This window comes from Lepidothrix coronata, unplaced genomic scaffold (assembly GCF_001604755.1).
Source record: "Lepidothrix coronata isolate B3197 unplaced genomic scaffold, Lepidothrix_coronata-1.0 Scaffold136, whole genome shotgun sequence".
Taxonomy (NCBI): domain Eukaryota; kingdom Metazoa; phylum Chordata; class Aves; order Passeriformes; family Pipridae; genus Lepidothrix; species Lepidothrix coronata.
Window position 1 is genome coordinate 1,820,327 of NW_016690316.1, and position 24,799 is coordinate 1,845,125.

General features: G+C 37.5%; 1 protein-coding gene across 4 annotated transcripts in view; it reads left to right on the plus strand.

Moving 5' to 3' along the window:
* DPYD (dihydropyrimidine dehydrogenase) overlaps positions 1–24,799 on the plus strand; it is a 336,847-nt gene that overhangs the window by 209,832 nt on the left and 102,216 nt on the right. For all 4 annotated transcript variants that reach the window (XR_001876800.1, XM_017827217.1, XM_017827219.1 and 1 more), the window contains 2 exons: positions 16,225–16,293; positions 18,760–18,843. Coding sequence is in view for 3 of the 4 variants with exons in the window: in XM_017827217.1 (XP_017682706.1) it covers positions 16,225–16,293; positions 18,760–18,843 (153 nt within the window). In the remaining variant the exon portion in view is untranslated. The remainder of the gene's footprint in view (positions 1–16,224; positions 16,294–18,759; positions 18,844–24,799) is intronic.

The following is a 24,799-nucleotide window of genomic DNA, read 5'->3' on the forward strand; positions in this document are numbered from 1 at the left end:
TACAACCTTAATAGGCATATGTGAGTGCCTTGCTTCTATAAATAAATTTTGTTTGCAGAAACATGCAATGTTCGAAAAGATTTTGTGAAGTTATAAAGTGAATAGAAATAGATTTGCAACAGCAATAATAGTTATTTGGATAGTTTATTTGGAGTGGTTTGGTTAGTTTTCCAAAGTAATCCCTGAAGTGAGATCATCAGTCTTATGTGTTGGACCAGCTCTAGTTTTAATAATAGTTTTCATCCACAGACTATGAACAGAATTTATCTATTTATATAAACCTTTTTCCTCACTAAATCTGCACTAATGGTAGACCTTGTAATCTAGTTACTGAAAGGAATTGACCAGGATATCTAAAATTGCTGTAGATCTCCTTTGAGACTTAAAATTAAGGGACATGAGGTGGAAAACTGTTTAAGATACAGAGGAATCATAGACTTCACAGCTTTACTGTGAGGAGAAGGTCAAAGTTGGATTTCTCACTAGAGGTATTAGTAATAAGCTGTGTATTTTTGCAGGTATTATTATAGCTTTTGCTTTTAATGGATGTTTAGAGACCTGTGAGATGTTGTACAGAGTACACAGTATTTGCATTTTAGATACCAGTCACTGACTTGATTAAGATTATAAAAAGTTCTGCTCTTCCTAGGGCTAATATAGATAGCTTTGCATTTCCATCACAAAGAAATTATACTTTGTACTCCAAATACCTGCTGAGCTGTGCATCCGTGTGATAAGTCACAGACATCTTGACAAGCTCAACACCTACAAACTTGGAATAAAACATTTCTAAACAACCAGGTAGGGCCATGCCCATGTGGACCTCACTTGGTGCCAACACCAACCAGTGTATAGTCACCTGAATGGGGATGGTACCTGCTGTGCATTCTCAGGCCTATCAGAGGATCCTTGCTGGAAGTCCAAATGCTTTTCCACATGAACTGAAAAGGACAGAGCACAAGGGGAGGGAACCACAAGCTGGGAATGCATACTCCCAGAAGTTCCCAGCAGTGCAGAAGAGCTACCTATATTCCTTTATCTGAATTTCAGATCTACAAATCACATTAAAAAACTCCAGAAGTTATCGCTGCAGCTTAAACTTCCTAAAGCCAGTTTGGGTATGAGGTGGATGCTTAGTAGGAGGTGAAAAAGCCCACACAGCAGTTGTTAAATTCACCATATGGAAAAGATCCCTTTCACTACAGAAAATTGGCAGTAGGCCTATTCCCTTAACATCAGAGGAAATCCTAGCTGAAAAGGGAAGATGAGGTTGGAATAAGGTACTCATATGGATTACCTTTCCCAGGAACTAAACCACATGACCCTAGCTAATGTGGAGCACCAGAATGGTCACAACTCCTCAATTTCCAGTGGCTACTGTGGTGGGTAGAAGAGACAAGACCTCGGAGCATGGACCATATGACCATGTTCCTTTTTTTTCTTTTCCATTAACCACAAGAAAAAGGGAGGAATAAAAAACAGTAAAGAAAGATGCTTCCTAGAAGAGAGGGAAGAGAGCTGATATGAAAGAACAGCAGACAGATTAACAACATACCTCTATATGTTCTGGGGCAGCTTCCACTCTCCCATCCTGAGGGTGTCCTCATTGCTCCTGATCCTAATTCAGCTGTTTGTGAGCCAGGAGGATGCATTTTCCTATGTGCAGTCTAAGGAGGAATTCAGCAAGAACTCTGATTTACTCAGTGTATTTACACCAGAAGTGCTTATCCATTTCTGTAGGTACAGCAATTTCTATTTGCAAGGAAGAGTGAACAGAAACAGAGCCTAGTAACAGAAATGTTGATGTATTGGGTCTTTGAGATCACATTTTCTTATAAAGAAGAAAGTTTTCTGGGAAAGACTCTTCCACAAGGTATAAAAAATGTTCAAGCTTCACATGACCTGAATATTAATAGAGATGGGACTGAGCTACAAAATATGGTGCTGTAAATTTTCACTCCTGGAGGCTTAGGTGTTAGTAAAAAAAAAAAGAGAAAATACAGGAAAATTCTCATCATTTCCACTTTGATAGTCATGTTGGCTATAGCAGATGTGTTTGAGGCTTGAAAAGTAGCAGAGAAGTGACATGGAGTCAGTGTTACACCTCTTTTCTGGGAGAGATCTGGGGAACTACAGACCTAAAATCTTTTATCCTTGTATGCATGTTGGTAAGAATTGTTCTGAAAAACAGAACTAGTAAAAAGAAAACAAACAAACAACTAAAAAGTAAAGAACCCCATTTGTATTATGCTTTGCCTTAAAAAAAAAAAAAAAAGAAGTTTTTTGAGGACATCAAGAGAGACTCAGATGATAAATTGAGCTTGGGTTTCCAGAAGTATTTGATAGGGTCCTCCACTGAAGAGTTGGAAAGAAATTAGGTTCCTGTAAGATTAGAGGAAGAAACTTACATGAATAATTAACAAGTTAGACATGGGAAACAATGTTAAGGAATCCACTCAATTTTCACAGTGGATAGAGAGCTCCAGGAAGATTTCTTAGGGATCTGTACTGTGTTCTATGCTATTTAAAATGTTTATTACCAATCTGGAAAAGAGAGAGAATTTTAAGAATGTAAAATTTGCTGATAATAGTATGTATTGTATGGAAATAAAGATGAGAGCTGACTGTAAGGGGTTGTGAAGGATCTTGCACTCAGTCACTGAGTGACTAACCAATGAACTACCAAAAAAAAAATTATAGATAAAATGTAGTATGCACATGGAATTAAGCAGTAATAAATTTATATGTACAGTGAGGAATTGTAAGCTAACTATACTGAGGTTACAGTAGAGAGCACTATGAAAATTTCAGCTTAATGCTGACTAGCATTGAAATAAAGCATATCAAACAGAATTTCTGGGAAAGGAAGAGAGAACAAAGCAAGGCCCATCACTATGCCAGTGTGTTGATTTTTTTTTTTTTTAACATTTTAAATACACTGTGTAGTTCACATTCTTCTAGATTGGAACCAGAAGGGTGATAGGTGGAAATGAGCAATAGGAGATAATTCATCACATAGCTCTGCAGCTGTGGAGCTCATTCTCGTAGGGCATTGCCAGTCCCAGAGGTACATACAGGTTGAGCAAAACCTACTGGAAAAGCTATTTGAAAGCATCACCTCTGGCTCAGGGAATTCCTGTGCCACAGGTTTTTTAAAAGCTGGGAGAATTTTCAAGGGAAATACTGCTCTAAGCTTGACCTAGAGACATGCTGCTGGTGCATGTCAGAGAAGGAGGACTGAGCTCCATAACCCATTCTTATGGATTTCCATTGTCAATGCACAAAGAGCTGTTAGGTTTGCACCCAGGATCAGAAACCCTCTCCTGCCTCCCAGTCCTGTCTCACCTTTGGACCATTGTTCCTCTACTGTGTTTTGACAACCTGATTAGCATGTAACTACATTTCGTGAACTGAAACTGAGATGAAGGTGTATTTTGAACTAGTTTGAAATGATGTACTAAGGGGTTTGTAATTCAAATGCTGTCTTCAGTTCACCAAGATTTGAAAGGCTGCATTTCCAGAGGGTCACCTCAGACAATCCTACATATAGAAACACCAGAAAGTCTGCTAAAAAATTACCCAGAGGCAGTGTCTGATCATGCGTGTTTCAAATGACCATGAAGTACATGTCATAATGTTTGGTCCCAACCCCACATGTGCATTGGAGTTTTTTGATTATATATTTTTTTTAAAATATTGATCAGGTAAAGAGATGGAAACATACTCTGATCATCAATTTGAGGGAATTTTATTTTAAGAAAGCACATATCTTTTGCTGAAAACTGCAATTTGTAACTGAAAATAAGACCACATAGTAAACTCAGTGAGATTTTTACAATCAATTTATGATTCAGATGTACATGTTTGTGGTGACAAATTAGGACCTTGAGGACAAATGTGAGAAGGTCTTTTTTTATGTTTTTCACTTGGAAACTACTGCTTTGTTGAGAAGCCTGTCAAACTAGTTTAGTGCAGAACTGTACTTTCTTTCTATGCATGCTATAAAGCCATGACTTATTTTGTTTGTTTTACTTTCACAGCTAAGGTTTGAAAAATAGTAAGGCAGAGGACTATTTGTACATATGCTAAGAATATCCTTTTGATTTGAAAAATGAGTTATTGATCCCTGCAAAAAAAAGAACAATTTTCACAGTTCTGTGAGGACTATGAAAACATCTTTAAAACTTTACCCTTAGGGTAAGAACTAGGAGAAAATTAAAGCTGTTTCTGAAATAGTTCACCAACCATCTCCTAGAAAATGACCCAATCTGCTTGATTATTGGAAAAGACAAACTCCTTAATGGCTAGCTGAAGCAGGATGTGCTTTAGCAGTTGTTGCTAAAATTCCTTTTTTGCAGAGATTTGTGAGCGATCATTAAGCAGGAGTATTGACAAAGGAAATGCCCTAAACATAAAGACAGCGTGATTAAAAAGATATTTCTAGAATGTAATTTTACTGACAGTGACATGAAGGGTTGCATGTTTCTGTTCGTCTTATTAAAGTGTGAATATGCAGACTATTATTTAGAGGGACAAGACAATCTCTTAAAAACCCAACCGTTTTCTCAGTTTGATAAGTTACTGTGTGTGCAATAGAGGGCTGCAAAATGATCTGTGAAATCTGGTTGAGTATCAGGAAAAGCATTCCCTCTTTCTAGAAATGTCCTCCATAAACTGCAACAAAGGAAATGGCATCATGTGTTAAAGAAACCTGTACACTAAGATGTCCATTTCGCCCCCCTCGATCTGTGCTTAAAATAGCAACAACAACCTTGGTGCAGGGCACTTCCTGGAGATTAATAACCGGCCAGGGTTAATGGCCCTCAGCAGTGCCTCAGGCCATCAACTCCTCCCAGCCAGTCATTACTCCCTGGGAAATGCCCTTTTCTGGGTAGTTATTGTTTTAATATTAAGATGTAGAAGTTATCATTGGGTGGGGATAAAATGACCTTGAGGCAATGTTAAAAAATAAACCCCCCTATAGAAAAATTTAAAAATTATTAACAGTCTATCAAAATGAAATTCTAAAGTTTGTAAGAATGACAAATTCTACTAGCCTGACTACCTGTGCAGAACCCCAAATTTATCCTCCAGATACTTCACCTCAGTTTCCATTTTATGTTTATGGTAGGCAATTGGGTAAATTATAGAAGTTGATCTTCTGAAACACACAGTACCTTTGACATTCATATTACTATCTGTGATACGATTTTAGTATTTTGTGAAGCACTGAGCGTATGTGATTTAGATAATTCTGCTTTTTCTCTTTTATGTAATGTATATTACAATAATAATAGGACAGCAAATTTATACCTGATGAAAAGCAGTAAGTATATGCTGTTCCTGTAGCCCATATTCTGCATATTCTGTAATGTGGTTTACATTTTAGGCATTCTGCTAGAGCTCTAATGAAGAAAAATATGAAGGCTCGGTCTATATTTAAAAGTCTTGCTCACATACGTATGTAGGCTAGGAATACTAAAAATAAAATGGCATCTAACTGCTGTCCTGGCAGAACCTAGTGTAGATGCAGTTATACCATCAAACTGTTTATTTTTGTTCAGGAGCAAGTATGGAGTTTGCTGCTATGAACTGTGCTGATAGTAGGAGAGCTGGCTCTATGCAGACATGTTCTAGCTTCGACAAGAAAGGCAGAGGCACATGCTTGAATCTATCACAATTAGAGCCAGCTCTTCAGTCTGATTGACAGCAGCTGGACTATATCCCAGCCTCCTGTGCTTTCTGGGGAGGGGGGCTAGGGAAATATCTCAAATTCTGAGCAAAATGTGGGAATAAAGTGTTCCAAGATGTGGGTTTTTTTCCTTATCCACCACAAGGAACATGTAGATTAGCAGAATTCTTAGTGGGCTGTGAAATGATCTTAATCTACACCCTCAACACTGCTGATAGTTTCTGAACTTTTTATTCACATTGACTTTAAGAACTATGACCATAAACTTTTACATAGTTTTCATCACCAAACTTCTCACATTTGCGACATTTCCGTATTCTAGATCTCAGTTCACCCTGGGGTTTTTGTTGGTTTTTTGTTTGTTTGGGGTTTTTTTGTTCTAATAAACTGTGCTAGTAATCAAAGTTAAGTAGCAACTGCTAAATATGCAAAATAAGGTGGCCAGCAGGACCCAAAAAGCAAAATGATTGCTCTCTTCATATAGTCTTAGTCTAATATATGGTTATGGCAACACATACATGCCAACCAATGGGATAGCAAATTACAGTGTGTCAGAATGGTAACTGCCCCTGTGCATCTTTGGAACTTGCAGCAAATACAGACTGATTCAAGTTAATATGAATTTCTTCACTTTTGGATGTAGCAAACCAGACTTAGCTCCTATTTTATGGAGTTTGAAAGAGCACTGGAGCAGCCGATTGCTGCAGGTGTGCCGATGGGTGGTAACGCATAAATCAGCAGTAACTTGTTTGTGCATTGACACCTTGTATGCATAGCTAGTGGAAATGGTCTATTCTTTTAATTGTTGAGGGAAAAATGTGACAGCAAGTACTTATTTACTGAACACTTAAACCCACATAAATATTTTAAAGGCTTCTTTAAAGGAGACCTAAATACATCCTTTGTTATGAGCCACATATGTTAAATCTAAACTCTAAGAAACCAGCAAAGTGCTGTAAGAAACCACTGCACTTCCCAGTCTCGCAAATCACAAGAAGAATGCTTTTTCACTGGTTTATTTTTACATCTTTCTCATGTTTTTAAGTGCAGATTTCCTAATTTATTTCAAGTTCAATTTTCTTTTAATTATTTTTACTTTTAATTTTTTTTTTATAAAATCGTAGTTGTGTTGATTTTTTTGTCTATACATAATAGCTAATTAAGGTCTTAGGTTTGGAAAAAAATATATTGAAGCTCTATTTCTACATTTCAAGGTAGCATTTATAAAAATCTGCATCACTTTTCCTCCAGTGTAAGAACATGATAGACTTATTCTTAGCCACACCATTCTTGGCCACCTAGCCATTTATGCTCTGTCTCTATAACCGAATATGCTTGCAAATTGTTTTATTTAACTATAGCTCAGATGAGAGAATCTAGAGATCGTGCGAATTTTATAGATACCCCAAATTCTTACCTGTGAGCAGTGTGTGCATCTCAAGGTAAAGGGTGGGCATTAAAAATGCATGTGAATTGCATTTGCATTCTCTTATTGTTGTACTGTCAGAACCCCTCTGGTTTCTAGAAGGACTTCTGCCTTTGATTCTGCCAGAGGCATCCACATTTCACGTGATTTATTTTCAGTTTATCTTTTGGGGAACACGCATACTCACAGCTGGGTCATTGATAAAAGCCTCGCTGACACTAGATCTTACAGTGCTTTCATTTGAATGAGGCTATAATACTGTAGACTGTTCAGTGCATTTTAATTCTGAAATGTCCAATCACATAGCAATATGCTGAACAAGTTCGGTAACAATTTTATTAAACATCCAAATATACAGTGAAAATAGTAAGGCCTCTTTCAGTTTCTCAGCATCTTCTGATGAGCTTCCCCAAAATATGAAGAAGTGGGTGGAGCTGGCAGTTGAGGAGGAAAGATTAGTCAGAAGGTAGCTGCCAACTTCCAGCCCTTTATTTTGTATATTCTTTGCTGCTGAAGTGTAGCCAAAAAACTACTTGGGTCATCAAACATAACAGCTAGCTACTTAAGTAAATTATAATGTCTGCATAGAAAAAAAAAATTTAAAGCTACCCACTCATGGGATTTTCTGATCATATCTCAGATGGGAGCACTGCAGACATGCCATCGTGAGGTTCAGTGCATAGTGGCACTGTTGTTCACTGAATTTTTGGCCCAGCTGGGAAATACCAGAGAATGAAAAGAAGGATATATGAAGAGATCGAGTTTGACAGAAAACATGGATTTTTTTCTTTACTTTTTGAAAAGTTCTGTGCCTGACAGAAAGTAGTTTCTTTCTTTATGAGTGGACTATTTTTAATATAATTTTCACTACAAAAATATTTATATATGAAACGTTTTCCAGATGAAAGTTTCTGGTGGGGATTCACTGGTCCTGCTCTGATCATTGAAATGATCCCATGTTTTTAGCCCTGTGAACATTTGCAGATTGTCTCCGGTCATGAGGTGAATCTGCCTGATTAATCACGCAGGTTTGGGACTGTGAAGAAGCTCTCCTTGTGAGGTCCGATAGCCAGACTGATACCTAGACCAGACAGCAGCGAATAGTGTTAAGGAACTGATAGGTCTCCTCCATGCAGCTGGTATTTAGAGACATCAGATAATTTCCTGAAGATGAGACAAGCCTTATAGCCTGTTCCTGCACACCTTCTTAATTACCATGCCCTCACCTATCAGAACAGCCTAACTGAAGAGTTTGTGCAAAATCAGGTGAATTATCAGTGCTTTTCAGTATATCTCTATGACGATAATGGTGCACAGAGAGTGGGTGAATTGTGGAGGATGCAACCAGGCTGACAAAATCATTTACTCCTTCGAAGCATTGCTTTGGCACCAGCAATGTCACATGATGAAGGGGATCACAGGGCTCTAAAGTATAAAAGGGAGGGGGTTTTCTCCCTTCCTCCCTTTCTCTGAGATACAATTTTCTCCTCTACTAGCACTGATACTGCTGGTTTTCTCGAGCTTTCAAATCCAAGGAAGTGAATTAAAAGAAGCCCTGGGGGTGATGGAACAAGGGAAGAGATAGGATGGACTTCTCAGAGATGCAAAGAGACAGATTTGACCTGGGGAATTGCTAGCTGACTGACTGCAGGAGTTAGGGAACTGTGATGAAGCTGTTCAGTCCATATTTTGCCTCTTTATATTTTCTGATGAATTTGTTTTCTAATAAGTTAAGCAACTTTCCTGCTAAGTAATCGGGGAAATATATCTGCATAGATGTAGAAGCAGTCAAGGTCTGGAAGAGATCTTAGGGTTCCTTTCAGTCAACAGCTGCTCATTCCCTCCATGGGAGCAGCGTACATGCCTTGAACATATTTGTCTCCAGTTGGCTTCCCTCTCAGAGGGGCACCCTGCAGAGAGTTGCCTGTGCTATTGTGAGAATAAAGAGCAACAATTAGCGAGGTGCTCAAAGAACAGTGTTAAAGAGGACTGTGTGCATCTGGGCAGAGAATTTGATAAGAGAAAAATTTCTAGAGGTGGAGGAAAAAATGCACAGATTTGTGTTGCCTTTTGCCAGCCTTGTTTTCCTTATGTGGTCTTGAGAATCAATAAGGTGTCAGTACCCTGGTGTAAAGCTTTTGCTACAGGTCATAGCATGTGTCTGAAATACTGTAGAATTAGATATATCCTTTTTCTGTTAGCTTCTCCAATATTGTGTTGGCCTCCTCTGCTTTCTCTTTATATTAAATCAGTGTGGAAATACAGAAATACAACAGCGGCATGCCAGTTCCAAAAGGGCTTGCAGGTATTGTTTGTGAGAAGTACTGCCAAAAAATTAGTATCTGTCTTCACTCTTCTCTTGGATTCAGCCTTTATTAACTTGTGTCTTTTCCATTCATCCATGCTAATTTCCATTCATCCATGTATTCATTTTCACTCATTACCAAAGAGACTAAAGGTTGAACTAGAATAAGTTTCCTATGCAAAATAAAATCCTAAAGATTCTATCAAATTTCCAGAGAAGTCTTCAGCCAAACAGATAATTTTCAATGTAATTTGAAGGGTTTACGTGAAGCACTGAAATTTTCAACAATCTGTCATAAAATGGACATACTTCTTCTAATCATGTAAAATATTTGAGCTTTCCTGAAGTGTTTGATACAAGTGCTATATTTTCTTTCATTATACGTATGTTTTGGGGAACTCATATTCCATAGTCTCTTTTTCACTCTTCATAAGTTACCACATTTTAATTAAGCAGTGCCCTGAGTCATGGGAGATGCATATCAGAAGGTCTCTTTTTTCTTTTGTCCATTCACTTCACTTTCAGTCATATTTCAGGGTAGCTGGTCTCTCATTAAGTTAGCTTTTCATTTATCCACACTTTCCACGTGCATGATCTGTGCCTATATGTTTATGTGTACACGCAGGGTAGCTCAACTCCTGCCCTGATAGTGGCTGATATGGTGCTGAGTCTGACATGGTAGAGGAGAAGTTACAAAACCAAGTAGTTCCCTTGTTTTTCTACAGGTGCAGCACAATCTAAAGAACAATCTGTTTAGCTTTGTGCTCCCATCAAAACCACAGCATTCTGTTATTTTACAAAGAAATGGATTTCTTCATAACCTTTGGGTTTTGTTTGTCTGAGGGTGTTACATCCTAACAACTCTAGACCTTAATTTGAAGCTGTAGCCCAGTGTACTCAAATAATCTCATTAAATAGATGGATCTCATTGATAGTAGCAGAAGCATCATATGAAAATAACTGCCTTTGAAAATAAGTGTCTCCATTGAGCCTGGAATAGAATCTTTGCTGTTTTCTGCTCATGCTGATTTTTTTTGTATGTGATACAGTTAGCAAATCATAGTATTTTCAGACTCTTCTCTAGACTTATTTGTGTGCTGATAATGTTTGGCCTATTTGTGTCTTGATCTGTTGTATCTGACTTCCACTTCACTTTAAGAAACAAACTGGAGATTGCAGTATAAAGTAACAAGGCAAAGAAAGGGCTTTATTCGGAAGGTTTGCTACAGCTGCATAATAAATGTACTAATATCCCCTACTTGTCTTATTTTCCTTTACTTAAATTTTCCTATATTATTTTGTTAAATTATTTATTGGAGAGTAAATTGCCTGAAAAAAGAAAAAAAGAAGAGAAGCAGAATTGCAGGTCAGCAATGTCAAGACAGTCTGCATTGCTTGTCTTTATCATCATGCAGAATCTTTTTATTAAGGCAGCATAGGACGAGTAGATTTATGGACTGAAGGTACAATGTTTCATATGTCCATATCCATCTAGATTGACAGTTCCTACCAACATGAATTTCCCAGGAGAGACAGTGTTACTGGTGTCAGTGGATGGCATCATTTACTTCAATGTTCCATTATTAAATTGATAACAAGATAATTCCTCTGCTTCTCAGGGACATGACAGGTTTTACAATTGTTAACTTTCTTATTGCACGGGATTTGATGTTCTAGGTATTTTTTAATAAGAAGCTTATTTTTATTTTAGTTCTGCAATAAATCAAAATTTGCAACAAGAATGTACAGAGAAAGAGAAACCAGGTTGGGTATACAAGGCATCAAAATCAGGCTGGTTTCTGGAGGGTTATTTTTGCAAGAGCAAATGTTTGTGCTTCTGTTGTTTTTTACTGCTGTACATGTAAGCATATTTGTGCAATACAGAATATTTACTGCAGTTGTGCTCTTATCTTGTACAGTGGGTACTTACAAGTGTTCTATACGTAGTTAATTCTGGCTGGATGATTTTGAGGATGATCTTTTTGCCAGCCAGTGGCAAAAAGCAGAGGACTGCCACAAGTGGCACCAAGCAGGAGTAAGTCTCCAAAAACTTTTCTGCTGGCACGATGTGGCATAGCTGAGACTTGTCCTGGACCTGATGCTGTGCAAGAGGCAGGGTTACAGAGGAAGGCTAGTGGTGTGAGTTGTTAAGGTGTAACATCTGTACCAACCCAAAAAATCCTGTGGTGCTGTTGGTATTGCCTTGCACTCTTTGCTGTTGAGACTGCATCTAAGAGCTATTGTGAGTGCAGAATCTGACCTCTGATCAGATAGTTTGTTTGACTTGCATGTGTGAAGAACTGTGAGAAATCCATATGCAGCAAACGTGTTTTCCATGTAGATATTTGCAAGATTATTTATCGTGTCATTGAAATAGCTAAAAAGTGCCCCATAAACTGTTCTTTATTAACTTTTCAACAAGCGCATGGTGGACTACATGTTGTTGTAGCTACACATGTTCAAAACCTTCAGGAAATCCTGTGAGTGAGTGAGTTCAGAGTGAGTTGGCCTGTTACAATCTATGGGTTGTGGTCAAAACTGAGTGTATGTACCCCTCATTCAGACAGATGGGGATTTTAATGCTGTGAAACAGTGATTCAGCTGCCAAGAAGTTCTCCTGTCTTTGTGTGTTGGTATGGATGTAGGTGTCTTGTCCACTGGCGAGTGATAATGTTATTTTTGCCATTTGTTTTAGAAAGCTTATATCTTCAGTGCTAAGTTCCTTCTTAGTAAATGCTTCCTGAGGAATTTTGTTTAAAAATGTTTGCATTTGTTCAGGCTAAGCAGGTCATGTAGCAAGGCTATACTGTATTGTTTTGAAAGAGGAAACATGTCTTGAAAGGAGGATTGAGGTCTTTCCATCTGGCCTAAATAAAAAAACATTTTGAAGTTTAGATTGATCAACAATAATTTTGTGGGTATTGAAATATGGTTCTTAATGTCATCTTCAATCTCTGCACCCCCTCTTTACACAGCAATTATCCTATTCCATATCTCTGCTTCCCAAACAAGTAGCTGTTAAAAAAGCAGTTCTTCAGTCTTCTTGAAAGCTCCTCTTGATTTTACAGCTTTCAGGGGAACAGTCTCTTAAAGATGATGCTAAGACTATGTTTTTTCAAGGACTGTGCACATAAAAAATAAAATGCTGGGGATTTTTGCAACTGTTTGAGAAATCAGAAGGGGTTGCATGTTGTGGCCAGCAGCAGTGTCTAAATGGAGCATCTATGGACACTTGATGCAGAAGTGCCCTCAAGTGTAATACAGCAGTGAGAAAGGACAGGTACGGAAGAGAAAGCAGAAATTATGTCGGTGGCTGAATTTCCTGAAGTACAGGTAGATTACACAGAGACCTGGAAGAGTAAATTAGGAACAGATACAGGCTATGGCCTGTGTGAGATGACCAAAATAAATTTGGTTCTTACAGGCATGAGGGTAGGGGATTGTGATTGTGTTCTGTCTCTTGGGAAGTTTTCCTAAATTTACAGGAATTGACAGTGTTCACATTTAAATCCAGCCCCCTGAGATTTTTTTCAGACTGAGTGTACTGAAACTCCCTTACTCCCTGCAGAGCAGTCAGAACAGGACAAATGGTAATTGTCAACCTAGAGTTTTACTGCTGTCTGGTTTTAAATAGATTTTCTCAGGATTGTCTGACCCAAAGTAGGCCCAGTTTTTTTTTTTTCTCCTTCCTTTTGTTTTGCAACCTTTTGCAGTGAATTCTGTGTGCTAGGAAAGAAAGATCACTTGAAAACATTCACGGTGACAAACCTCATCCTTTTTATTTCTTTTAATGTTATTGCCTTCATGAGACATCCACATAACGATAATGGAAGAGGAAAAAAAACAACGTTCACAAGGGAAATAGATTCTAGTTTAAGCTTCCAGGGGATTATTTTAAACAGGGAGAAAAATATTTTAAGGATTAGGAGAAGTACCTTGTCAGTGTTCTTTTAAGTAGAACAACTACTAATGCATTAGTTATAGAATTGTGTGAAATGTAGCTTTTTGCAAGGTGCTTTAGCTACAGTATATTCATCTTATAATTCTGTCCTAGCTGGTGCATTACATACCCTCCCTTTTCCATCTCCCTTCCTTCCAACAAAAAAAAAAAAGTTTTATTGTGGACCTTTTTCTTCCATGAATGATCAAGAAAATTCTGAACACAGAACAGTGTCCGATGTTACAAACGTGTTTGTCCCTTTATGGGCATTCAGAGAAATTGTGGATCACCCTGTGTAGTGTCAGGGCATAAGGACCTTGTCTGTGACATCTGTCACAGTGATCGTCAGGGAGGAGCAGTGTCTGCAGGGCTGCTGCGCTCCTGGGCGCAGGGCAGAGCAGGCGGGATCTCTCAGCAACAGGCAAAATAGCAGTTTGGATGAAGAAGAGGAGGGCACAGCACATACCAGCTATGATTTTGATCTGGAAAAAAGAGAGGGCCGGGGTCCCACTGTGCTTCAATCATGCACGGTACGCAGGCAGCCCACACTCAAGCTATGACAAAGCTGCAATTTAGTCAACCTTCATTTACCACTTACTACGCTTTAGCAGCAGCTTCATTGTAAGACCTGTCAGCAGCCCACTTTTGTAAGCCGGGAAGCATGGTGCGGCCTCGCACTTGTGGCTCAAACCACTGTAATTAAGCTTATGTCAGGTTGCCACTACAAATTTCAGGAATCAGGAGGAAGGATGTACTCTCCATGGATGCACCTGGGCTGGGCCTTATGCTGGACTTTCGAGAGATACCGTTTGGGGCCATTAAAGTTGCAGGGGTGGTAATGTGGTACATGGCATTGTAGGCACCGAAGATGTAAAAAAATAAAAAAAAATTAGTGAGAAGAGGCTAAGAAGCTGAAATGTGATACAATTTCTGTTTATTACTTTCAAATAAAACCTCTGATTTTTATCACTTATTATTCTTTTTTCTTGCTATTCTCTTTCTAGGTAGTAGGTGATAATAGTCTGTGATTTCTTTATAAGTTCCCTTGTGTGATTTTAGGAGTAGATTCAAACCTCAAGCATCACAGATAGTTCCCCTAAATGTTCACCCATGATAATTATTTTTTTTCTTGTCATGGTTACTGATTCCAAATGAAAAGTTTGTAGAGGCATTTTGGGGAAGAATAATCACTTGAGGAAGGATAGTTTTTTTAGCAGAGTGCTGGAAGATATGTTTCCACCTAGGAATTAAGTTTCATTTCAAGTTATAAGAGAACAGTGGGGGGAAAAGGAGAATAAAATCCCTACTATTTTAAAATTTTCATTATTCCCTTTGAGATCATGGTTTTCCCATGAAGAGTCATGGCAGAAATGTAATTTTTGCTTTCAGTTATTTTTGTTATTGTAAACCACTGCTTCTGTCAAAAGTATGTACTTAATTTTAAATGTGAATGCTAAAACTAATCAGTATTAAATAAACATGTTGTCTTAATTAAGAGCTCTTTGAAACATCACAGATCTCGTTCCTCCTCTTTTGTACACTCCCAGCAGAATTTTCAAATTTCATTAATAACACTTGATGTAATGTAACTCAACTACTTATGAATATAGTCAGCCACCCTTGCTGTCTTATAACTTTCCCTGATGAAAAAATTTGATTTGTTTTAAAGCTCAATTGTGCAAATTTCTGATATACTTTGGATTTTGACTGCAAGTGTGAAAATCTTTATCAAGTTGTCAGTGTCTGAGCTGCTGGGTTGTTTTGTTTTGTTTGTTTGGGGTTTTTTTTGCTTTAGTTAGTTTAAAAAAAGTGTGAATTTGACAAGATAGTTTCTAGCTAAATTCCAGTTGCTTTATATTTTTCTCATATATAATTTCTTGAACTGATTTTTTGCAATTTTTCCTTTAAAAAATTAATTAGACTCCTTTAAAAGAGATTTTTGTTTATTTCCAGAGTACTCAATTTGTCCTGAATATTCAAATAGCACACAGAGCAGATTTTGTCATAACATATAAAGCTATATAGGATTTTTCACAATTAAAAAAACTATGGTATAGGAGAGAGACTCTTTTTCCTCTGTCAGAGGGAAATAAAAGCATGGCCAGTAATGATTGTGTGTGCTTAATGAAAAGCTTGGTCTTATATTTATGCCAGAGGTGCACACAAATGGGCACCTGCAGGCGAGGCAGGTGCTTTATCAAATCAAATCCTTTCCTTCTCAAAAGACATCCTGCAAACATCAACCAGAAGAGTGGATGGGTAGGTAGTCTGCAAGTAGGTGGGTGGTAGATTGATTGTAGAGATTCATCAGAGCAAAACAATGGAAATAGTGGAAATAATGATGATGATGAGTGGTATTGTCCTTTTAAATGAATAGAATGTAACCTCACCATGTCCAATTTTCTCCATAGCTGCCTTACTTTTTAAAGTGCCTTTCCCTGCCTTCTGTAGATACTAAATATCTCATCTTTCTTATGGAGATAATTTGGGAGTTTGCAGTTTCCAACAATTGTGTGTGTTGAACAATTTTTCTACACTGTGCTTTTCAGTATTTGCCTGAAATGAATGAGTCATTAACCCTCAGCATTATGGGAAGGTTCGAAAGAATTGTTATGATGAGGGGGGTGACAGATTAAGCCTATCCCAGATATCTTAAAAAACAGGGATACAATACATGAGTTTATATACTGTGTGTCATCCCCAGTGAAATCTGCAGCTGTATTTCACTGTATAGCTGGTGGCATGCAGCTGGTAGTTCCCATGTGCAGGTTGTGGCAGTTAAAGCCTGGAGTCACAGTAACGGGCTGTATTACAGAATATGGTAACATGGCTTAAAATGATTGCATGTATGTTCTTTACAGGTTCTGATTGCCAGTATCATGTGCAGCTATAGCAGGGAGGACTGGACTGAACTTTCAAAAATGGCTGAGGTAATGATTTCCTAATTGTGTTTCTGCATATTTTTTAAAATTCTCCTTAAAAACAAGAGCTGCAGTAAGGACTTTCTTGAAAGAAATAGATTCAAAGAGAAAAATGAGAATTTAAAGCATGTCCATTATAATTTGTTTATTCTGTGTTTTCATTAAAGTGATGGAAATGTAAATTTAAAGGAAATCTGTTCCATAAAAATGATCCCTTGGATTTTTAAGCAGTACCTGCAAAGCCTTTAGTCTTTGAATCTATATACTTTTTATTTGCATTTTAAGCAAACTGTATATTATGACGGATGCCCTGATAAAATTTAATTCTACCTTTGAGAGCCTAACTTGATCTTACCTTGCCTTCAGGCACGCTAGTTTGACAGCACCAGAAGAAATTTTGAATATAAAACTCTTGAATATTTAAAGTATAAAGGGCTCATTTAATGCTATTCTAGTTTTAATACAGACTTTCAAAAATGATAGCTGAGAAAGCCAGCATATATAATAGCAGTCAGCAGGCTTCCTATAGTATAAGTCCAGTCTTACAGAAATACAAACAGACTATGCACCTGAAATTTCTATTGAATTTGAAGGGAAAAACTATTTAATAACATGTACCTGTGTCCATAGGGAGTAGTATAAGAAATACTTGATTAAGACTGCAATAATTTCATTCAGAAAGGTGTCTATATCAGAATGGAATGCAAAGTTGTTATATTTAAATTAAAGTGTGTTTTCCACATAAATTATCTAGAGGAAATAAATAGCATAGTATTAACACATTTAAGCAAAGAAAAAAATTAGCTTGTCATTATTGCTAGCATTAGCTCAGATTTAAATATTTTATAAGTATTAAATATTTTTAAAAATGTGTTTATATATGTGTGGATAGAGGTGTGTATATTTTGAATTTGTGTTTTCATATGGCAGAATGTTTGGACATTGTTGTTTATTCAGTGTCCTAAGCCCTCCTATGATGATGTGGGATGACACTTCTCTATTTTCTCTGAGCATTTTAAACCTGTGAGGAAAAAAGTCACTTTGGGGACTTAGGGAAGTGAAATTAAACATTATCAGTAGTTAGCTTGGTAATCTTTGACACTATTTCAATTTATACCTGTATTTACCTAATTGACCATGAAATAATTTTTTGGAATCTGTGCTTGACAGGAGCAGTGCCACTTTTAAACTGACTGAGATGAATGGCTTTATTGTGCCATTTGTTCCCTCTTTTTTAATTCAGTGATACTGCTATCCAACTTTAAGACAGATATTTCCAATCCGTGCTTGTATTTGTGTTACCCCTTTAGAAAAAAGTGGTTCTTTAAATGCAGTCAATGATGTGTAACGTATGTGGTACAACATTCTTCTGGAAAGTAGTTGTTGGTGTCCGCTCTGTGGAGAGCAGCACACTAGTTTGGGACGCTCTGGAGCTCACAGCTGAAGAGCAGTGATATTTAATCGCATGCGTAGGATCCTACCTAGGGGGTAATAGATGTGGCTTTCCAGAGAGCAGAAGCCCCAGAAGGTACTGCAGTGCCTCTCAGCAGGAGGGCAACCTATTCATACAAAAGGTCAGCTTGTCAGGGAGGCCGACAGCACCGACAGCAGCGCGGCATGGCCAGACTCATGGAGCTGGCTGGAACGGGGAGGATTCCTGAAAGTGATGGATGGCTTCTCCCCTGCTCACGCACTTGGGGAGTTGCTGAACTGTGGCCACACAGCAAGAAAAGTTACTCCAGTTCAATAAGCAAAAACAAAATGCAAATGCAAAACAAAATCCTAGTTAGAGCCACGTGGAAGGCAACAGGAGAGATGTTTGTCTCAGGCGGAGCAGTTCAGCAGAAAGGAAGAGAAGCATGTCTTTGTGCTGCCATTGTACAACTTGGCTCCCTTGCCTTTTTAATTGTAACTAATAGAGGGTGATGAAGAGAAATTAGCGTGAATAATATGTTTGTATAGACTTTTTTTATTACTCTCTTGTTCTTCAGAAAGAAAAATATTTAATGTCAAAAGCTATGACACAGTACAGATGCCTGCAGAAAATTTGGAGACTAAATTTGTTAAAGCAGAAAGGAAAAATTTACTCCTGAGTTACAGTTCTTCAGAGCACAGCAACACCTGTGTAACACTGCCTGCCAAACCTCTCTTTCAGTGTTGCTCTAAGGCCCTGCAATTACATTCCATTTTTTAACATTTTCCAGAACGAACTCTTTATTGTCCTTGTCTCTTTTTAATTTATTTTTAACTTTAATTTCCTTAATAGTTTTTGGAAACCACATAAATTTTTGAAATTTCTGTCTGTAATGATCAACACGTTCTTTTTCAGGGTATCATAACCATAGTTTTCTCTCTTTAAAAAACAAAAATAAAATGTCTAAAGAAATCTATATAGCATGAACAGTAAATGCTACAGGAAAGAGTGCATTACTTGAAGTTAATTCTGCATTTTTTTTCCTTCTACATGTTTCATAGGTTGCTGGTGCTGATGCGCTGGAGTTAAATTTATCATGTCCTCATGGTATGGGGGAGCGAGGCATGGGACTGGCCTGTGGGCAGGTAGGACTGTAACTGCAATCTCTATAATGTCCCTTCAGCAACATTGATAGTTACACCTCAGGGGGGAAGACACAAGCAGCAGATTACTAGCTTCAGATTTTTAGGTTGAATGTGTTTAAATATTTAGTGCTAAAAGGAAAAAAAAAATACAGAAGCTGAGAATGTACAAAATGCTTGGTTTTGCTAGAACAAAAGTGCATTATGTATTTGACAAGGAACAAGATGAAAACAAACAATTTCTGAAAAGCACTTGGACAGAATTTGTAGATTTCCATTTCAGTACCCTGTAGGTATCTTTTAGATCACAGTCTAGTAACTACTGTGTATATCAATAATGATTTTGAAGGACGTGAGATATATGCACGATTCGTTTCACAATCTTTAACATATAAACCTAAGTGTCTTTTAGAGTCATGGAAGAGGGCATACATGCTGGTAGTACCATGTACAGCTAACATCTTCTCTTATAGGATCCTATGTTCCATAGCCTATAGATTTGTTGTTTTATATGATTTAGGTTGGAATTACCTGTGCCTGATATCTCTGCCATGTAGAAATCTGTTGCAGTTTATCAATACATTCCAATGATTTCAGTTAGGAGAATGTGTGGTGGTGTGCCCATGAAAAGAAAATAGACATGTACAAACCCCAATTCCTGTACTACTATCCCTTTGAAGTTTTCAGATTTTTGCATGTTTTGGTCATAGTTTGAAATTTGTTTTGGCTCTGAAACATGCCCAAATATGGTGAATTGTAAGTCTCTGAAAAATCTTGGTTCACGGTCTACCGGGAGAGATTTCTAAACTTTGACCATCACAATTTCAGAAATATGAAGCCTGTTTGATTCCCATCTTACTACATTTTAGGGAGAGGGGAAGAAGAAGAGGGAGGAGATGCAGAGTGGGAATTATATGTTTTGGAATTATATGATTATATACCCTAAAATCAAGATACTATTATTCACTTGACCTCTTTGTAGAGGGCATCTTAATTCATCCTCACTTCCTCAGTTAAACACAACACTTTTAAGAACTGAGGTGTGGTTGGATAACTAAACCATTAACTTTCCTAAGCTAGGGAAGCAGTAGGAGTTGTAATCACTGCAACTATGGACACACTACACGTATACTTTTATCATAGCAATACTGTCAGGAACAGTGAACTGGACATTTTATTGTTTTCTGTGAACAAAATTATGTCAGTCTGGTCCATGCAACAGATTATTGTTTTTAATGAAAGTCATTTGGATGCTTTTCATGGCCAGTGGTCATTTACTGGAGTTATGATTAGAAATGGGAGAGAATCAAAAAAACCCTCCAGGATAACACTAGCAAAGCAGTAGTAGTTATTATTAACTTTTTTCACTGAATTGCATTCAACAACAAAGTGCTATTGTAGTCATATTTATAAGTTTTTGAAGAAATTTCCACCCTTCACTCAACAGAGAATAACTCAACAGTTTGACTTGTCCCTACTTGAGATAGCAGTGCTCTATAGAAGGGTGTAGTTTGGTCAGGAAGAGATCTGAGGGTTTTGCATAGAAACCAAAACAGGCTCCTTTCAAGTATGGGTTTTTTTATTTTTTTGAGGCATACGTTATTTCCAGCTTTCACTGGTTGGAATAATATATGCATGTGAAGTTGCTTAGATGTGTAGTCAGTAGGGAGCTGTCTGGCTACATGAGTTTTTACATATCTTTCAGCTATTGTAAAATCAGAGAAGCAAATGCAAAATCTGAGCACTCAGGGCTATCGTGTGGATTTGTGACTCTCCATGGAGGAGATCAGATCCACGAAGCAAGAAGATGATTACTTTATATATACATATATATTTGTATAATAATAAAATTTCTGTCTCTCCCATGCAATATAGGTATTCTTTGGAATGTTTAATATTTACTACTCTTGCTTAAATACGTTCTTTTGTTTTCTTAACTGTCTTACCAAAATGAGAGCTCAGAAAAGAACTGACTTCTTTAAATGAATATATGAATAAAATAAGCCATGTTTAAAGGGCTAGATCCTAATGTTCTTCCTCAGAGTTGGCTAAAAATAAATTATAGTGACTTTAAACGTAGATTATTGAAGCAAAGGGTGGGGATAAATGGATAAAGTAGAGACGTGTGGAACAAGATTTATCAGTAGCCCTTCAGGGGGCTTAAATGTGTGGCGGCCCCTGGAGGCCCCATCATAAAATACAAAAGTGCCAGAAAGTATTTTGGCTTTACTTCTAATTTATTAATTTTTTTTTCCCAGAGCTGAAGTCAAATAGGTCATACCTGGGTGCTGTGGGGAAGAGAGGGCTCATATATGCTCTGGAAAAAAAACACTACTTGATATCTGGAAGTCAGGGCATGAGGCTTTGAGAGGCAGAGCAGCTTTCCCGGTTGTACAGTGAAGCAGGTTTTCGTAAATCTTTTTGATAACATAATCCATGTCTTCATAGGAAATTTTTTTAAGGATTAGGTACCTTTCATGCCTAAGCACATTAAATCCTCAGGAAACTACAGAAATTGCTGAGATGAAAAATAAGGGCAGAAAAATGTGTACTTTTACTATTTATATTGTCTAAAATGTTCTGCCTTTTTGTTGTTGTTTAAAAAAAAAAAGCAAGGAAAGGTTAATTACACTGTCTACTTTTTCTCCTCATTCCAATTCCTATGGTGTGCCTAAGGATAAGTGTACAAATCTGGGAACATCAGATTTTTGTTCTCTATCCTATTTTGTTATCTAGTCTCAAACACTTCCACTGTTTTATACCAACTGTAAATTTAAAAAGTTCCAGATATATCCAAATTATATATATAAAGATTGGTACTAAGCATAGTTGTTTGTTTTATACTGAATTACAGTTCTCAGCTTTTATTTGATTTTAATTCCAAGTCATTAGTGCAGACACTCTGGCGCCCAAACAGCATAGCTAGCCAGAGGGTAATATTAAGAGGCATCTGTATTGCTGCCAATAAGTTACTTAAAGCTGGTTCTGTATAAAATGTCAATTATATTTACTAATGCTGATTAATGATAATAAAGTTAAGGTTTGTATTCTTTTGTAACAATCTGCAACTGTATAAAAGGGGATATCATGAAAAATTGTAATAGAATTTCCATTATTATCTGTAACAGTGCTAACACACAAGGTTTCTTTGAATCAGATAACCTATGTGTACAAAACATTTAATAGTAAACATAAAGACAACGTGATGAACAGCAAATCTTTCAAAAATGACAACTTTCCCGTTATAGTTCATTACTGTAGTAATTTTAGCATAAAATTATGAAAATAATAAATCAAACCTATGAGATGGTAGCACTCACATTTCAGTGTTTAATTTCTGGTGTTGTATTTGTGGTGTACTTTCATCCTTCACTGGAAACCAGGCAAAGGTGTTTTAATTTTTTTTTTACTTGTCCTTCTAAGAGGTGGCACTGAATATTCAGAATTATTTCTGTCATGTGAAATCAACAAATTTAAGGTTTTTGCCTTTTTGTTTTTGGTCCAAAAGTCAGCCAGTCTCTCCAGCTGCTCTGCCAAGAATGAATAAATAGTTAAATTGAGTTGGTAATCTGGGTTTTCCTTTGCATTTCTGCTACATTTGGTGTCATTCTTTGTTGTCCAGATGAAACCCCAGGTCTAATAACTGTAATGTGTATATCCCTAGAAACATTAAAATAAGATCAATTAGGATGATTGATACCCAAAGCCTTCAAAAATATCAGTGTTATTGTCACTCTTAGTATCAGTGATACTATCACCAATATCCTTGGCCTAGTGGAGAGTAAAAAACAATGGATGGAATAAAAGAGCAGCCTACAGCTGCAGTGACAAAAGGTGGTGACAAAAATGCTACAAGAGTAGCTACAAAGAGGGAAAGATAATTCTCTGTCATGTCAGATGATATAGCAAGAGGCAAATTCCAGACTGAGTATTTCAAGTTGTGTCTTATGTAAAAATTCTGCAAGAAGGTGATGGAGTTCAGGAACATGTTGTCTGGTGGCCTGTGTACTTTCCATCCCTGGAGCTTTTAGGGCTCAGAAAGGCAAAGCCACGGCCAACCTCACTGGTGTTGGTGCTAGTCCCACTCAGAGTGGGAGCTTGGCCAAACTGCCCTCCTGCAGTTCATATCTGTGGTTCTGTGGGTTCACCCTGTTCAATTCCTACCCAAAGGTACTGCATTGCTTGTATCAGGAATAAGAAGTGAGTAGTGGACAAAAGGAAGCACAAGGACTTACCTATTCACTTAGGGTGAGATAATCAGTATGAACAAGGAGATCTGAAGTCAAAAGCAACAAATCTCATATTCAAAGATCTCAGCCTAAGTTCAAGAACAGAGATTCTTTATGCTGTAAGCAAATATTTTAAAAGTTAAAAACATCCGGGCATATAAGTATTTCTTATTGATTTGTCATACCTTCTAACCTCCAAAATATAAAACATCTTTGCTTATCTCAGCATTTAAGTTCTATGTTTGGGGTTTTTTAATTGATATTGAAAGCGGAATGTGTATGTCTCTTGTGAGCACTGAAATCCAGATCCTGGTGGTTTAACTATTCAGATCATATGTAAAATGAATTTGTTTTGTGGTTCTTTACTTACCTTTATTTTCATTTTACTTCAGCTATAGTTGCTACAGCCTCTGCTGCTGGCTGGGTTTATGTTTATTGCCTGCAATTAGGAGGCACGTTTCATAAAAGCCTACATTGCCTCATTCAGAAGATGACAGATCTGTCAAAAACAAAAAGCAAAAAAAACCCAAAGCCCTGGTTACTCTGCAAAGATGAGAGCTGGCTGCATGGCACAATTAGATTTGCTCTGCTGTACCTTGGAAATAGGAAAGATGAGGCTGCTTTTTAATTGAAGTGCGCAGCATAGCATGCTAATTCGTTGTTGCTCTGCCAGCAAGGAGCTTGAAGTATTTTAAATAAATGGTGCCCCAAACAGAATTTGATTATATCTGTGTTCATGTGACATTCTACTATCAGCCTACAATAATATGCTGGTTAAGTATAATTCATTGAGTCCTGCAGGCAGTATCAGTTCTCTCTCTTCTCTTCTTTATCAGTTATTGTAGTGAATTAATGCCAAGTACAGCTACACAGGGCTATGGAACACGGAACATTAGCACCCAAAATCCAGTGTAAACCAGTATACTTAAAGTGACATTTGTGTTGGTGTTTGCAGTGAAGTTTCATGATTTAGTCTTGTTCTCTTCCATTGGCCACTTTCATCCATTTTGGCTGGATTGTAAGAATTTAAGTGCTAGCTGACCTCAGTGTCTTTTGTCTGGCACTGCCCTCTGTTGCTTTGGGGCATGTTTCAACCCAATGACCTGTTTCAGTCATGTTTCTCAGAGTCAAAACTCTTTCAAAGATACTGTATACAAGTTTCATAAAACTAGGCAGCTAGGTAGGGGAGAGAAATTGTCAGCTGCCCAACTAATGGATATGGATATGAATAGGAACCTTGGTAGTTCAGCTGAGGGAAAAACTCAGGCAGAGGCAAGAAATTCAGTCGCAAGGTGCAGGCTCCTCGGGAACAAGGATTCCTTGGTTCAGGCAGTGATGCTGTTACTCTGTGTGTGCAGGGATGTGCTATGCTGGGTGTTGTTTTGCTGGGAGGGAATCTGGGGTGTTCAAGGATGGTGCTGATTGCCTCCTCCAACTCCTCCAAATGTAGATCTAAGCACACTCTTTCGCAGGCCAGGAGATGTATTTTGTGGACTTAGGTTCCTGGTCCCACACTGATCATGGTCAAACATGGTACTTTATGATAATTTGGTTTTGTTGTTTAACCTCTTTGGATTACTTTTTTCACCTTCCCTACTTTCAGATGTGTCTGTTTCTTTTCTTTTTCCATTCATTCCTTCTTTAAAACTTTCCTCATAAACTAAACCCTTTGCTGAGTTGCTTCCAAAGTAACAGTTGATTCATGAGCTGTTTCACTGGAAATCTGTGCA